A 15,651-nucleotide genomic window follows, 5' to 3' on the forward strand; every position below is an offset into this window, starting at 1 on the left:
CAAGAGCATTTCTGAGAAATTTAAGAATGCCCCCCCAGATGAGAAAATCCTCAGTGTGCTAAAAAACTAATAAAATTGAGAAGAGAATTGAATAGTTATGACCTAGATTGTATAGAGACCAGGGGGACAAAAGACTCAGAAAATGCAATAATAGCGGAAACTGGGGATGGACTGTGTGGTGTAGGTTGGGGTCTGGCTGCACAGCCTGCGGTACCGCAAGAACTGTCCAAAAGGAACAAGATGGAGATCTTCGTGATCTCATCGAGCTTATGGGAAACGATAGCAAGGATGAAGACTGGGACAGTATCAGCGCATCAGAATGGAAAACTATAGATAACTGGGAAACAGTGGACCCAACTGATAACTCTAAGAAAGACAAGAAATTGAAGTCCGATAGAAAAATCAACCAAGAAAAGAGTAGTGAAATTGGAAAGCAAATGGGACCCTTGGAAACGAAATGGAATCCAGATCATGAGCATACCAAATTCAAAACAATGGAACAAAGAAGAAAAGAACTGGAGACCAAAGGGGTTAAAGATCGACAGATTCAGGACAGCCCACGAGCGACACAACTAAACGAAAAAGGAAAAGAGCAGAACGATGCTAAGAAAAGGGAATTTAAACAGGTACCAACATCCCCAAAGAAGCAAAGAAAAAGGGAACTGTCATCGTCACCATCACCCCCAAGGATGACAAAGAACAACCCAATTAAAGCAGACAACCAGGCAGGGGATTGGTCATGGATGGCAAAAGCCTTAGACTCTAAGAAGAAGCAATAGAGCAAGGAGAATGAGCAAAACCTGATCCTCTGTGCCTCATGGAACACAAGAGGTTTTACACATTTGCTCTCCAAGGATAATTGCTTCTTGGCAAAATATGATCTTATCTCAATACAGGAGATATGGCTACATGAACCACCAGTATGCGAGGGCTATGAAATCTACATCAATCCAGCTAGAAAGGGGCCTATGGGAAGACCATTTGGAGGGTTTATGATATTAAAGAAACTGGAATGCCCATTAAAAGTAGTAGAACATCTAACACCGAACCCATATGTGCAAATCCTGAAAGTAAGATCTGAAGCGGATGATTTGAAAGGCCCAAAACAAATGATCTTGATTAACATCTACTGGAGTGAGAATATGTCAGGACAAGCACTCCTTCTGAAATCTATCATGGATGTAATCGATAAATCCATGACGGAAGAAAATGACCAATTGATCTTACTAAACGGCGATTTAAACATCAAACTGCTGGATAAAGATGGTAAAATCAAAGCTATAGAACATCTATTAGGAAAAGAAAAAGCATGGATGAAGGAAATGAGAATCCGGGAGATGAAGATGTTAAATGGCCAGACAAAGGGAGATCTGCTGGGGGCCAATACCTGGCACAGTGGGAAAGCTGGAGCTTGCCTCGATTACTGCTTTGTTGGAGGGAACACGCTGGCGAGAATAAAGTCTTTTACAATAGCAAAACAAACTAACAGCGATCACTGTTTGCTAACGATTGAACTAGCATGGAAAATACGTACTGACAGAGAGACGAAAAAAATAATGGAAACCGAGGTCTCATGGGGAAGAAACGGTCTGCGAATAAAAACACAGGCAATCCCAACATTGGTGCAAGGATATAAAGATGCTACAACCAAAAATGAAGATCTGGTTGAATATAAATGGCTCCTGGAAGCCTATGGCTCCTGGAAACCTATGAGATCTTCCGAGGAAAAGTCAACAAACTTATAAAAATTGGCTGAGACAAACTCGTTATTTAAGAACACAAAGAGATGCAGAAAAAATGCTAGCTGCAATAACCACCAACAATGCCAGAAGTACGTGCGACTTAATTAATGACAGGGATCTTAATCTATCGGCCATAGATGTTAATCAAGTTTCAGAAGAAAAATGGTTTCAGCATTATACTGCTTTATATGAAGGGGAAACCCACGGAAAAACTATAGAAGATAGCTCGGATTCTACACCTTGGGCTCTGGAATTCGATAAGGATGACATCCGAATGCTGATAAACAAAGTACTTCCAGAGCTGCAGGTCCAGATGGAATCTCAAATAAATTACTGAAAGAAAATTGTGAGAACTGGACAGAGCTAATATACGCCCTATTCCAACAAATCATGAAAACAAAACAAATTCCAGCCACTTGGACGGAGGCTTATATTGTGCCAGTATATAAAAAGGGGGACCGCGGAAACCCGAGGAATTATAGGCCAATAGCGCTTCTAGATTCAATTGGCAGGTTATTTGCATCACTCCTATTAAGAGACCTAAAAAATTAGGCGACCGAGGCAGAAATCTTGGATGAAAGACAGCCAGCCTTTGTGAGTGGAGTGGGCACCGCCTTGAACTTGTTTTTGATCAATTTGCTAAAGGCTAATACGTTGACTGGGAAAGAAAAACTGTACCTAGCATTTATTGATCTCGAACAAGCCTTTGATGGAATTAATAGAGAACATCTGTGGTCAAAAATGAGGAAATGGGGATGCCCGAAAGACCTGTTGGAAGCCGTTAGAACATTATACACTGGCACTTCAATTAAGGTACAAATTACAAAGAATGGGGGACTTTCTAGGAAGATCAATACCAGCAAAGGAATCAAACAGGGCTGTGCAGTAGCCCCCTTCCTTTTTGTGCTATATATGGCCGATATGAAGACTGCCCAAGAAATGATTAGAGGATTCCCGCCGAAGATAAATGGTAAAGAGATACCATGGATGCTATATGCTGATGACGCAGTATTCTTAGATCAAACACCAATAGGCCTACAAAGACGGATAGCGGCCTTCAATAAATACTTAAAAGAAAATAGCATGAAGATGAACGTGAAGAAATCTATGATCTTAACCATGAATTCAAGCAAGGGAAGAAAATTGGCTGGTAAAACTGTGACATGGTCATTATATAATGAAAAACTGGAACAAGTAGAATCAACACTATACTTGGGGATAATGATTAATAAAAACAGCAACGAATAGGCACAGTATGCCCTAATTCGGGAAAAACTAGTGGCTATGACAAATCAAGGGATTTGCCTACACCGTAGATATGGGAAGTACTCCTTAACCCCAATCGTAACCTTCTATAAACAGAAAGTTGTGGCGGTCATCACTTATGGTGCTGAGGCATTATTATCCCTAAGATGGGAAGTCTGGAATCTCTATGAGGCGTACTTTTGGCGTAAGATTTTGCGCCTACCAACTTCATTACCTGTGGAACTGATAAGAACAGAGCTCAGACTCCAATCGATGACCTCAGTTGCTCTCTGGAAATCTCTATCCTTGTACAGAAAGTGCATACTGGATAAACCACCAAAACCATTTGAAATTTTAGTACAGAGTAATATAGTAAATGAAGATGAGATCCTTAAAAATTGGAAAGAAAGATGTAAAGCTTACATGGAAGAAGTAAACATCTCGGATGATACCCTAAAGAACAACCCGGACAAAGCAAAAAGATCTATCCGTGACAAGGATTGGGAGGAAACCCAGAACCTACGGATGAAAAGAAAATTATGCTATAACATTATCTGGGAAAAAAAGGCTTGAACAAATTACCGCCGTATTTGCTGAAGTTTCCATCTCACCATTACCGGGACCTGTTGTTGCACTGCAGACTAAACATCTGGCACTGCAGAGAACTAAAATGGAAAAGAAGGCAAATTGAAAAATCAGAAGCATATTGCAGATTCTGTAAATCCAAGGATCAACTAGAAACGATCAGGCATGTCATGTTAATCTGCCCAGCACTAAAAGCAAAAAGAGAACTATATGGGCAGTTATGTAAGGAATATCAACTGGGAGACGGAAGACGACTATTGGGAACGCCTCCTAACTGTTGATAAGACTGGCAAAACTCTCGACGCATTAAAATTCACCGAAAATTTGAAACTGAATCAGGAGGAAGATGGGTTTGGACCCTGAAAGAAAATTAAACATAGATTGGAGTAATTAACCGATCAGCTACTGAAGAAGCTTTTATAAAAAGGGAGAAGGACCTTAGGAAAGGATTAAGGAAGTAATGTTTAAGGTTTAACTGAGATTAACCAACATTAAAAAAAAATAAAAAAAATATAAGGGGCCGCTGAGGCCATTGCCTTGAAGCTCAATCATGTGGCAGCCAAGCTGAAGCTGAGTTCTGCAAGTGATACCCACCGTGGCTGTCCAGCTTACCATCTTACATGGTGTACATGAGGCAATCACCACCATCGCAAGCACAAGAATGTGCACCCAGACCAGAGCAAAGAGTAAGTTACCACTGCTGCTGCCCAGTACAAAATGCAGCTTGTTTCTGTCCCGTATTGCCCCGGCTCCTCCTCTCTACTTCGCCACACAGCTGCTGATGCCTCCAGATCGCCCCAGTGTAGAGCAGCTTCCGGAAAGGCCGAGTGGTGCCGGATAATACTCAGGGCTGCATCGCAAGAGCAACCCCCCCCACACACCTTGTGAGTAGCACTGGGGAGAGGCAGCAAAACCTGGATTCCCCTAGATTTGCAGTCTGCAGTAAGCAGCCCGCAGCCAGAGGCCACTCAGACCGCTTCTTTGTGTAGTGCGTGTGTTGCCTCACACACAGCTCCCCAGAGGCCCGGCCCCGACACAGCAATCCCCAAGTGTTGGGCGAGCCAGGGAGCCGGGAATTCACTCAATATGACAATATGCTCGCGGTCGGTTCTACAGCCAAACAGGGCACTTCACAGTATTCTCACAGTCAATGGTACTGCACAGATGGTCAAAAGAAAGCTCTCATGTCAGTACGGCAGCTCAACAGCACCCACCCCCATGAGTTGTATACTTGGCAGGAGAGTGAACAAAGGGGATTCAACAAAGCTGTACAAGTCTAGGACACGCACCCAAATGAGCAAACGAAAAGTAGAGCATCTGGGACCCTACGCGAGTTGCATTCTTGGCAGGATAGTGAACTAATTGGAAAAAACAAAGCCGTGCACGTCTGCCACCCGCACCTAAATAAGAAAACGAGAAGTAGAGGTTCTGAGACCCTGAACAAGTTGTATACTTGGCAGGAGAGCTACATACATGACACCACTGTTAAGAGTTTTCAATGCTTAATTGTGTTTATTGCTAATGGCTGCAAAGTTTTATTGCATAGACTTCTTTTCTCGGTTTCTGGGACAGCCTAGCTTCAAAGAATCGGATATTGTACTAATTGGAGAAGATCAGCCCTCCCACATGACATGATCTTCTACTTTCTGTATTCAAACTAATGGAGCACCAAAGGTATAAGAGGAGCTGCTTTAGGGGGCCTATGAAATGGATTTCAAAGTGTACAGAGATATGTGGGCCTGGTTGTTTCACGTCTGTTTTCACCACTTTACCTCAACCCAAATCGATCGCCACATTTTATTTCCCCTTGATGGAGGAAGAATAGGTGTTGCAACGCTCCAGAAATTTCAGCGCTTATCCATGTTCCATTCAACAACAGAAAAGGCAAAGCAGTGTTTGATTAAACGAGTTATGTGCAACTGTGGAGAACTCTGCCAATCGAATGGTCTATTGCAAGGATGTTCTCGTCCCACTCGCTTCAGAACCATTAGGCACCTCACAAAGCAGTAAAGAAAATATTTACCAGTTCTCAAAGTGGGATGGTTGGAGAACCAGTCATCTTTGTATTATACGTTCTGGGAAAAAAGTAGCAGTTCACTTACTGTAGGGACGTCATTCCTTTTAACCACTCTTGCAAGGTAAAGTAACCCATATTTTGTGCATCCAATTTCCAGGCCAGGACAAGCATTACTACCTATGACCAAGATTAGAAACAAAAAGTCAATTAAAAAAAAACTCTTCTCACAGCGACAATTCACAGTTTAAGAGAGAATCATTCAACAAACAAAATCGGGGGAAGCAGAGCGTTTCAACAAAAACATCACTTAAACGGACACACACAATTACACAGCCAAACATTTCTCAGAGGTCCTCTCAAATGAAGTTATTCTGCAATTAAGTCATTCAAAATGAGATTGCACGCACATTTGCTCAATCTAGCCCTCAAGTCTTCACTTATCCACATTTAAAACATTTCTCTAAACCATTCTTAAAAGCACCCCCTTTAATAAGATGTTTAAGAAAACGCACTGAAGTAAGGTCTGAGAGCCATACCCACTCCAACTAAGCCCTTCCCTGGGGATATGCTAAACAATCTAATTTTACAGAACACATGTTGCCAAATTAGGGATAACACAGAGGACATCATAAGTATTGATGAATTGTCAACATTTTCAACATTTGCTGTTAATTTTTTAAGCAGTTTGAAGTTGCCTGTCCAGCTTGACCAAGTCTCAACCATAACAACCATAGAAATGTTTTGACCACATTCACCTTTTCTACCATAACCTTTACCTGTTTTTAAGCAGTGTGCATACAACCTTTATATTTGTATTTAAATATTTTCAAAATGGCAAGCAAATACAGAGAGGCGGTGCAGAATATCTTCCAATGATAAAAGATCTACTACCTGCATCAGATGTTTATACCCGACCAAGTCACCATTATCTAATCCATAAATCAATTTCATTAAACAAAACTATACTCACCCCACAGCATATTCCACAGAATTGTACTTTTTTTTAATTTGGTGTAGTTATGTGTAGTAACTTTTCAAATATTTACAATATTAATCTCAATGATCACAATATCACAAAAAACTAAACAAAATATCACTATGCTATTACACTTAAATGAACAAAGAAAAAAAACAAGCATAATACATAGTCGCACAATGCATTTAAAACTAACAGAATTTTACACAAATAGTCAAACCAAACAGCTATTTACACGCTTATAAAACAATGCACTACGAAATAAGCACAGTGTCATTAACCATCCCAAATACACAAAGGGTGATAAAAACCCTGTGGTCCAGACTAACATTGGTCAATTACAATTTGGTTAGATGTTCATACCTCATAAAGTTCTGTGCGATTACACTAACTCTTGGTAACACCATTTGTAGAAACAGCACTACTGCTATTTGGACTAGTACTCGGGTATTTGAAAAGATTAATTGCCATATTTCTTCGCTGTCCATATCGTTGTGCAATTGAATCACCCTATGGAAGCACCTTGATCTAGGCACCCTTAGTGCTATACATTCAACCACTAAGTGCTGTAGTGTTTCGCTTTGTGAGTGGTCCCTGCAATACCTACAGTAGTTTTGTTCAACCCTCAAGATTTTCCTTCTACACAGTATTTCCTGTGTAGGCCAAATGTTCAATCTTAGTCTCAGGAAATCCTTACAAATCTTAGGGGATGGACATTTCAACAAACAGGATTCCATAATTCAAATTTTTTTTTGGTACCGAAGTTCGAATAATTAAAATCTTTGTATTTTCTTTCTTCATTCAAAGCCCAATCGCCCAAGTAGATCTTTGCTTTGGCACGATCAGGATTTGATAACAATAGATCAATGGATACATCACAATCGCCCAGCTTATTCATCACATGATTCCTCCAGGTTCTAGGGAAGGCGCATCCTGATTTAATTAAATAATAGGCAGTGACTGCTAAAATAGTTGCACTTTTCAAACCCAATAGGCATTTACAGTAAAACGCACATTGTTTCCATAAAACAGGAGCGTACAAGGACAGTAAGCCAAATTCGTGGCGAATAATCGCCATAGGCACACTAGGAGGGAGAGATAATAGCTGTTTCCAATACATTGATTCTAAAGAATCCCAGTACTCTTGTTTTTGCGGGAGACTTCCTTCCACACCATATGTGATTATGGGGACTACTTTCATTTAGTAGAATAATACCGCATGTTGCAGAGAAAATATGCCATATCTATTAATTAAGATCTGAGATTGGGAAATTAAGTGCCCCATTTTATTCCTGGCTGAAGCCTCTTGGTCTCTCAATCTGACTCGCTGCTCAATCAACACCCCTTCATATTTATACTGGGGCACACTTAACAATTGAATTTCTTGAAGTGACCAAAAGTGGGTCTTACCCATAGCCACCGGGGAAGGGGTGCACCTTATTATTTGCGATTTCTCTGTATTGATGACTAGATTGTTTAACTGCACATACTCTCCCAATCGCTGCAGCATTCGTTGGAGACCCTGCCGTGTCTGCGAAAGTAGGACAAGGTCATCTGCGTATAGGAGATAAGGAATTTTCTGTGTCCCGAGTTTCGGGACATCTCCGTTACAGCTTTTGAGATCATTACCTAGGTCTATGATAAAAAAAATTAAACAGGAATGCTGCCATTGTACACCCCTGCTTTAGTCCTCTTTTAGTCACAATTTTTGGGGATAGCTTCCTGTCAAGATTTATGCAAACTTGCATTGATGTATTTGTAGGGAAAATAATTATTAGTGAGGTCAGCGAGTGCGGACAGCCATACAGTATTAATTTCTTATATAACCGCGTTCTATCCACCGAATCAAAGGCCGCTTTGAAATCGATAAACCTCATGTACAGGGGGTGTCTTTGTTCGGCTTGCTGGGCTTTAATCATCTTCAGTGTCATGATGTTCGGGATGGTCCCTAGCCCCTTAACAAAACATGACTGCAGTGGATCTAACAGGTTCTTGCTTCTTACCCATGATTGTAATTTGTCCAGGTCCAGACGACAAAGTTTCCCTGGGACATCTAGTAGCGAGATGGGTCTATAGCTGCTTGGGTTCCCTCTGTCTCCTTTTTTGTAAATAGGGATCGTTATTGCCTCCGTCCATGACTTGGGTAGGGTCTGTGACACATTAACTAGCGAGAACATTTGAAGCAGGATTGAGGCCCAGAGATCAGGATATTTTTTAAGACCATAATTAGATTACCCATCTGGGCCTTTTGCCTTAGAATTACTAATGTAATAATCAACTGTTGTATATCAGCTAAGTCAAACTCTAAATGAAAAACTATCGGGAATTTCAGTTGTTCATATATGGCGAAGGTCTTAATTAGGGCATAGAGATTAGTGAAGTATTCAACCCAGGTATGCACATGGAGTGCTGACGTTTGAAGAGCCAATTGTGGTGCCACTGCCACTTGGTTTATCACAGACCACATTTTGGAAATATTTTTGCTTGCCAAGGTTTCCAACATGGTTGCACTATCTAGTTGGAACAGTGCCGCCTGATGGCCTTTAGTCCAGTTTCGATACCTTGTTTTTAACCTCCTGGACAATTGTTTTCTCACTTCTTCGGGCAAGCTGCTTATACCTCTCAGGTCTACTCCTAGTTTTTTTTTCCTCTTTGATCGCCATATCGAATACATGAAGATGGCTCCTAGTGGCCTTTGTTTCTAACTTAGGTTGGTGAAAAACTTGGAATAAGTCAGAGTATATACGCCTCACCTCATTCAGCAGGTTATTCTTGTTGGATAGGCCTAACCTTAGCAATCTTTCCAATTGAATAACTTCACTCTCCGACCATCATAGCCGATGTGCCATGTCGTCCTTGGTGGTATATTGGAGCCCAAATAATGGCTCCGGACATCTCAGCTGGTACACCAGCATTATTATTTTGAGACGTCCGCATCTGCAGGGGTCCTACCGGGGCCAGAACGGGCGCATTAGAGGACTGTGCTTGGTGTACAGGGAGTCCAAGTGCCTTTGACCCAAGAGTTGCTCCCTCGACCACCCCCATCACAACTCATTTCCTTTGCTCCAATACGTTACTCACTATCGGGGCTGCAGCCTCCGGAGGTTGTTTAGTAGGGATCAATGGTAACCCTGCATGGGTGGCTGCTCTTGTCATAAAAGCATCAACTGCTTTGCGGATTTCTAATCTCTGGGCAGCCTGGGTTAGAACCACTGCTGCCTGGTCATCAGCCGCGAGCCGGCTCACTTCACCAGGAATCTCATTCGAGTCATTCGCGTTTTTGTCATCCTTGCTCTTGCCTGTGGTTAATACCTCCATCAGATCATCCAATGGGGGATATACCATTGCCTGGACAGCACTGAAGTCGAGAACGCCAGTTTTCCAGGCTTGCGCTTGAAGCTGATATTTTTGCTTTATGGCTTGAGAGGTTATCGTAGTATTCCGCTTTGGAACAGATATTACCTTAAAGAACTGCTTCACTGAAGATGTACCTATGTTTTTCAGTGGTGGTTGATTTTTTGGTAATTTTTGTTTTGTGGTATTACTTGCTTTTTTTTTTGGGGCTCTTGTAGCCGTGCTGTAGGCGCTATGGGTATCTGATTATCAACCTCGAGGGCACCTTGGTGGCTCGCGCTGCTTTACCGTAGGGGAGGTTTCCACAGTTTCTACAGTATCTTCATAGATTATATTTTCAATACAAGGTACTAACGACCAAGGGTCTTGCATTTTTCCACAGAATTGTACTTTGATTCTCCTTGAGCACATAACCCTAGACTTTTCTCAATACTTACAAAATATATCTGCTTCAAAGTTTTTAATCAGGTCTTCCTAACCTTCTGTAGTGACAAAGCAATTTGGCAAACACCACTTCTTGTAACCATTGACTCCGCTCATCATCTAATCTAAAAGAGCTGCCTTTCCGGCACAGAAATGAAGATGTGTAATATCACTGTAAAAATTAGGCAGCCTGGCTGCCTCTTCATCAACCCATAGACTAAACGTTTGTGTAGAATTGTTATGATCCTTTCCTTTCACATCAAAGAAAGCACATATAAATATAAATAATACAATTATCAATCCGATGGAAGATGTTTTCCACACTCAAAGGAGGGACCTAAAAACATGCACTATCAGTTTGATGGGGTTCAGTTTGCTCCGAAGAGATTAAGAACTAAAGTCTTTAGGATTCTTAAACATGTATCCAATGGGAAATTCTTTCAGAGCTGGAATGGCGGGGTAGAAATAGTAGATTTACATAGTGTACGGCCTGGGATTACACCTTTGACAATGCAAGGTCCCATCGTGCTATCTACTATATTTTGGCACCATGAGTTGGTGGGGGATGTATATTAGGTTTTGAATAAATAAGTATAATAGAAAATTCGAAACAGCATCCAGCAGAAATTATATTGGCGATTACATTCAAGCTACAACAATGGAATTATAGGAACAAAACCAAATGGGAGCAAAAGTGATTAGGGATGCTAGGAAGAATTAATGACATGGTTAAATTCTGACTCTGAACTAGTTTAATCATCATGGACTTTGGAGACTTTGTTGGGGTGTGTATGAAAATCTTCAGGTCTTCTATTTCAGACACTGGGAAGGAAACTTGCTGCCGTAAAACTTGGTTGTCAAAGGAAGCTATAGATATGAAAAAAACCTCTTTTGGGGGCATTGAAACGACAAAGTGGATATTAGTGAAATTCGGTTGAAGATTTAGGAATACTAGTTTGCCCTCAAAGACAGGAGGAGGGAGATTGCTGCGTGATGAACTGGAAAGCTTTATGGGAGGAGAGACACATGACAACTATTCTGGAGCATTGTAGCCAGGACAGTGCAGGTCTGGTCATGGGGTGCCTCCCGATACCGTGAGGTTCATATAGCGGAGGAGACCTTGATCAAATACTATCAGGAATTGTTTAGTACTGAGGAGATGTACAATAATTGTGGCGATGGCGCTTTTATGAGTGATCCAGTGAGAGGAGTCGGGAATGAAACTCAGACACAAGCCTTGTTTCTGGTTAAAGACTTTAATTGAAAATAAATGGGTTGGGGAAAAGGCCTCTCAGACCCTTCTCCAAGAGGAAGTTCCCTACCTAAAACAAAAACTAAGGATCCATCTGTCAGGATGTCAAAATCAAAATTTGTGTCCAAAATTTCTACTCTGACCCTCAGATTATAAACGAAACTATAAGGTGAAAAGGAAAATGTCTTTAACCTCGGGTGCTTGCAAAAGAGTTTGTAAAATGAATACATGGTTCCAACTCAAAAGTTCGCCAAGGATAAAGAGGGTGGTTCCCTTCCCCTGGATTCCTCTTTAATACAAACAATTATGCATACAACAGTTCCTTGTTGGTCTTCTGTTTTGACCCACAATAGCATGGTCATAAATCGTTTTTTCTTTCTGCCAGGACTTTGTTCCATCTTATCTGATCAGCATAGTTCCAATATTCCTTCTTTTAATTTCCTGTATCCATATACATGACATTGGTTGGTATACTCCCCTGCCAGGGCTTCTTATATTCACACAATGTATCTGTCCACTTCCACAGTTGTACTTTCCCTTTCTTGTAGAATATATGCTCTTGATATATTATCCGATTCAGGTTCTCCATGTATTTGCATTCCATACATTCGCATACTGATAGGGGTCTTGTTTGCAATTCACTTCCTTGCTTCACAATTAGTCCCTTTGCCTTCTCTCTTTCTTCCATTCTGTTTACTATTAGTCTTGTTTGGCATGCTCACCGATACGCCCCTGGTACGCCCACTATCCTTGGGGTGACTCACCGGCTCTTGATGGCATGCTCGGACTTGTTTGCAGTCAAGTGGCACAGGTTCACCACTTGCTTTGCTCTTCGATGACTGCTTTCTCTTTGTTCCTTTTTCAGGCCTTGGTCAGTAAGATATTGCTTTCCGTGGTCGGCGAATGCCCAAGAGTCTTCGCCCCGGCTCCTGGCGTTTCTGCAACGCATCCCGACTTTGCAGCATCTCCCTTCTTCCTCGAGGGGGAGCCGTGAGGCTCCACCACACCGGTTTGTGCTTCTCCGAATCTCGAACCTCACAGAGAGGTGAACCATTCTCCCCATAACAGCAGCAGCCTCTACCACTTTGCCTTTGTCCTTTAAATTTCCTGTTTCCTGGGAACAGATGTTTTCGGCAAACTAGAGCTCTCATTGGGCGTCTGGTTTCTTCTGCTCTGCACTGCTCTTTTCTTCTTCCTCGTCCCAGCACTCTGGTGATTCTGGGAAAAGAAGTACATTGTTGATGGTTGGTTAAAAAGGTTTGGATAATCAGTTCCAATAGTTCCAAATGCCAAATCAGTTCTAGAGGATGTACAATTAGAACTGAAAAAGGCAGTCTTGTAATTTCCACAAAGTAGACATTTTTCTAACATTGATGTTCCCCGGTATGGCGCCAATAGACAGCCATGCTCAGCAATGCTGATGACACGGTTCTCCTGGCGAAGACCCCCAGATCACTGCAAGCTCTGATAACAGAGTATGCTAAATATATGAAGGACCGGGCATTATGGGTAAACTACAAGTGCTATACAATGTGCATCTCCCAGAAGGAAAAGCAGTGCCCGCAGATGTTTTTAGAAAGGAAACAATGGGATCGTTACTCATCTTTTGCTTATCTGAGCTTAAGATTTAATAGATTGAAGTGGGACGACCACATCTTAAAGCTAGGTGTGATGATGAGCCAAACGACATGCCTCCAAAGATATAGAATTGTTTTTTTAAGAAGACTGTTAATGCCCCCTATCTCCCGCCATCAACACCTGTGTACACTTTGCATCTGGGAACAGCTATTATGTACCTCACAGACACAATATATGTGAGAGTAATACTAACCTTTTGATTGATATATTCTATACATTTAAGTTCTGCATTCGTATATCTGTCACCAATGGTTTCAAATATAGTGCAGAAGCAAAAAGGCAGGACTAAAACAATTCCCCCTTACTCCGAGGAAACAAGAAAATTACTATATTCACATGCATTTATCAAAACTAATGAGGAGATATGATGATTTAAGATTTGTAACACTAAGATTAATTTAACTGGGAAACCAGGCATTGGCAATTATCAAGACATTGTACACAGGTAATTAAGCATGGCAGATCATGAGAAATCTGCACACACAAAATATGGGGACTGCAGTCAAAGGGTGAATTCTTCAAGAAAAAAAGAAAACTACTTTTGTATGTAAAGTACTGCTCAGTATGTGCTGGCTGGCACGGGGGTCTGCTCCCCAGGCCAAAACGCAAAGAAATATGCAAATGTCTGTACAAAGTTGTCCAGAGCCCAGCCACAAACTCAATTTAAAAGAACCAATGGTTCATTATTCAAATATGTTCAGAACATGTGCAATATAAATAATCCAAACTGAAAAAAGTCAAGCTAATTTAATAAACAATTACCCATTCCTTACAGAGCACCTAATCACAAGCCCAGTTGCCCACCCACTGAGGCTAATCACCTAACAATGGTTTACCAGGAACAAATCAAAATAAAGATGTTTGCATTGTGAATTGTAGAGGGTAATGATCACATATATAACATAAGGGATACATTACTCACCATAATCTTATTTCTGATGCTTGCGTCTGCTTAGATTCACAAGCTATGTATAGGCCGACATCAAGTGGTAACTGCGAGTATTACAGTTTTTCTTTTCGAAACTCGAAAAGTGACAGACAGGGCGTGCCAGTAATACTATACCTAGTGTGACGTCTACTGTACCCATGGTCCTTCACGCATCAAGGTCCCTTAGATTGTTTTGTTTCTGACATCAGGTAGCATGAAGTGTTGCAGAAGTACAGGTGTAATAAAGCAGATGTTTGCAGATTAAGCCAGAGAAACATCTATGCACCTTCTACTCCACAGAGGAGGAAGAGTGGGTGCATATGAATCTAAGCAGATACAAGCATCAGAAATATGATTACGGTGAGTAATATATCCTGTCTGAGGCTTCTGTAATCTGCTTAGATCACATGCTATGCATAGATTAGCAAGCAGTGTCTGGAGAAGGTGATGGGTTGTGAGAAGGTATAGCAGCAAATAGCACCGCTTGTTCCACCTGTGAATCTGCTTAAGAATGTGTGTCAATGCAGTAGTGATGAGTAAAGGTATGGATACCGCTCCATGTAGCTGCTTTGCAAACGGCATCCAGCAGGATGTTTGTGATAAAGGCAAAGGTAGCTCCTGCACACCCCTGGTAGAGGGAGCTCTTGGTGTGAAAGTGAGAGTTTTATTTGACAGAAAGTAGCAGAGGTGTATGCATCCCACTATCCACCTGGAGATGGTGTTTTTTGAAAAGTGGTTGCCTTCCTTGCCAGGTGCTATGGAGACAAACAGTTGGTCTGTTTTTCTTAGCGGTCTTGTCTTATTTACATAGTAAAGGACCGCCCCCTTTACATCTAGTGTATGGAGATTTTTCTCTGCGCTCGAAGGGTTTTGAAAGAAAGATGGCAGTTCGATGGACTGATTAATATAAAACTTAGATATGAACTTAGGTGAACATCTAGGGTGTGTTCTTAGTACAAATGTGTCTTTCTGGATAACCAAGAAAGGGGTCTGCACTGACAAAGCCTGTAGTTCACTGACTTTTCTTATGGAGGTGATAGCCACTAGAAAAACCATTTTATATGTAAGGTGTTTAAGACTGGACTTGTGCATAGGCTCAAAGGGGGGGTCCAATGAGCTTAGCAGGTACCGCATTTAGGTCCCACCCTGGAAGATGGTTTGAAATGGGAGGGTGGAGTCTTTTTACTCCCTCCATGAATGCCACAATGACAGGAATTTTCCACCAGGACACCTTGCTTTGAGAAGTGGTTTAAGCGGATAGAGCCACTAGGTGAAACTTGATGGCAGTTAAATACTAGCCCTGAGTCTAATAAGTGGAGCATGTAATGGAGGATGTGTGATGGAATACATTCTACCGTTTTATTTCTCTCGACTGGCATCACATTAAAAAACTTTTCCATAAAAACAGATAACAGTGTCTGGTGTTTGGTTTTCTAGCCTCCTGGAGGATGTCCAAACACCTTTGAGGTTCTTTTAAAGGGCCAAATTCTA

The 15,651-nt window shown here is 41.5% G+C and overlaps 1 protein-coding gene across 7 annotated transcripts in view; it reads right to left on the reverse strand.

The window, feature by feature from the left end:
- DCUN1D4 (defective in cullin neddylation 1 domain containing 4) overlaps positions 1-15,651 on the reverse strand; it is a 960,807-nt gene that overhangs the window by 454,216 nt on the left and 490,940 nt on the right. For all 7 annotated transcript variants that reach the window (XM_069631680.1, XM_069631678.1, XM_069631679.1 and 4 more), the window contains one exon: positions 5,675-5,766. In XM_069631680.1, coding sequence (XP_069487781.1) covers positions 5,675-5,766 — 92 coding nt within the window. The remainder of the gene's footprint in view (positions 1-5,674; positions 5,767-15,651) is intronic.

The sequence above is a fragment of the Ambystoma mexicanum genome, chromosome 6q (genome assembly GCF_040938575.1).
Source record: "Ambystoma mexicanum isolate Mex_15411 chromosome 6q, UKY_AmexF1_1, whole genome shotgun sequence".
In the NCBI taxonomy this organism is placed as follows: domain Eukaryota; kingdom Metazoa; phylum Chordata; class Amphibia; order Caudata; family Ambystomatidae; genus Ambystoma; species Ambystoma mexicanum.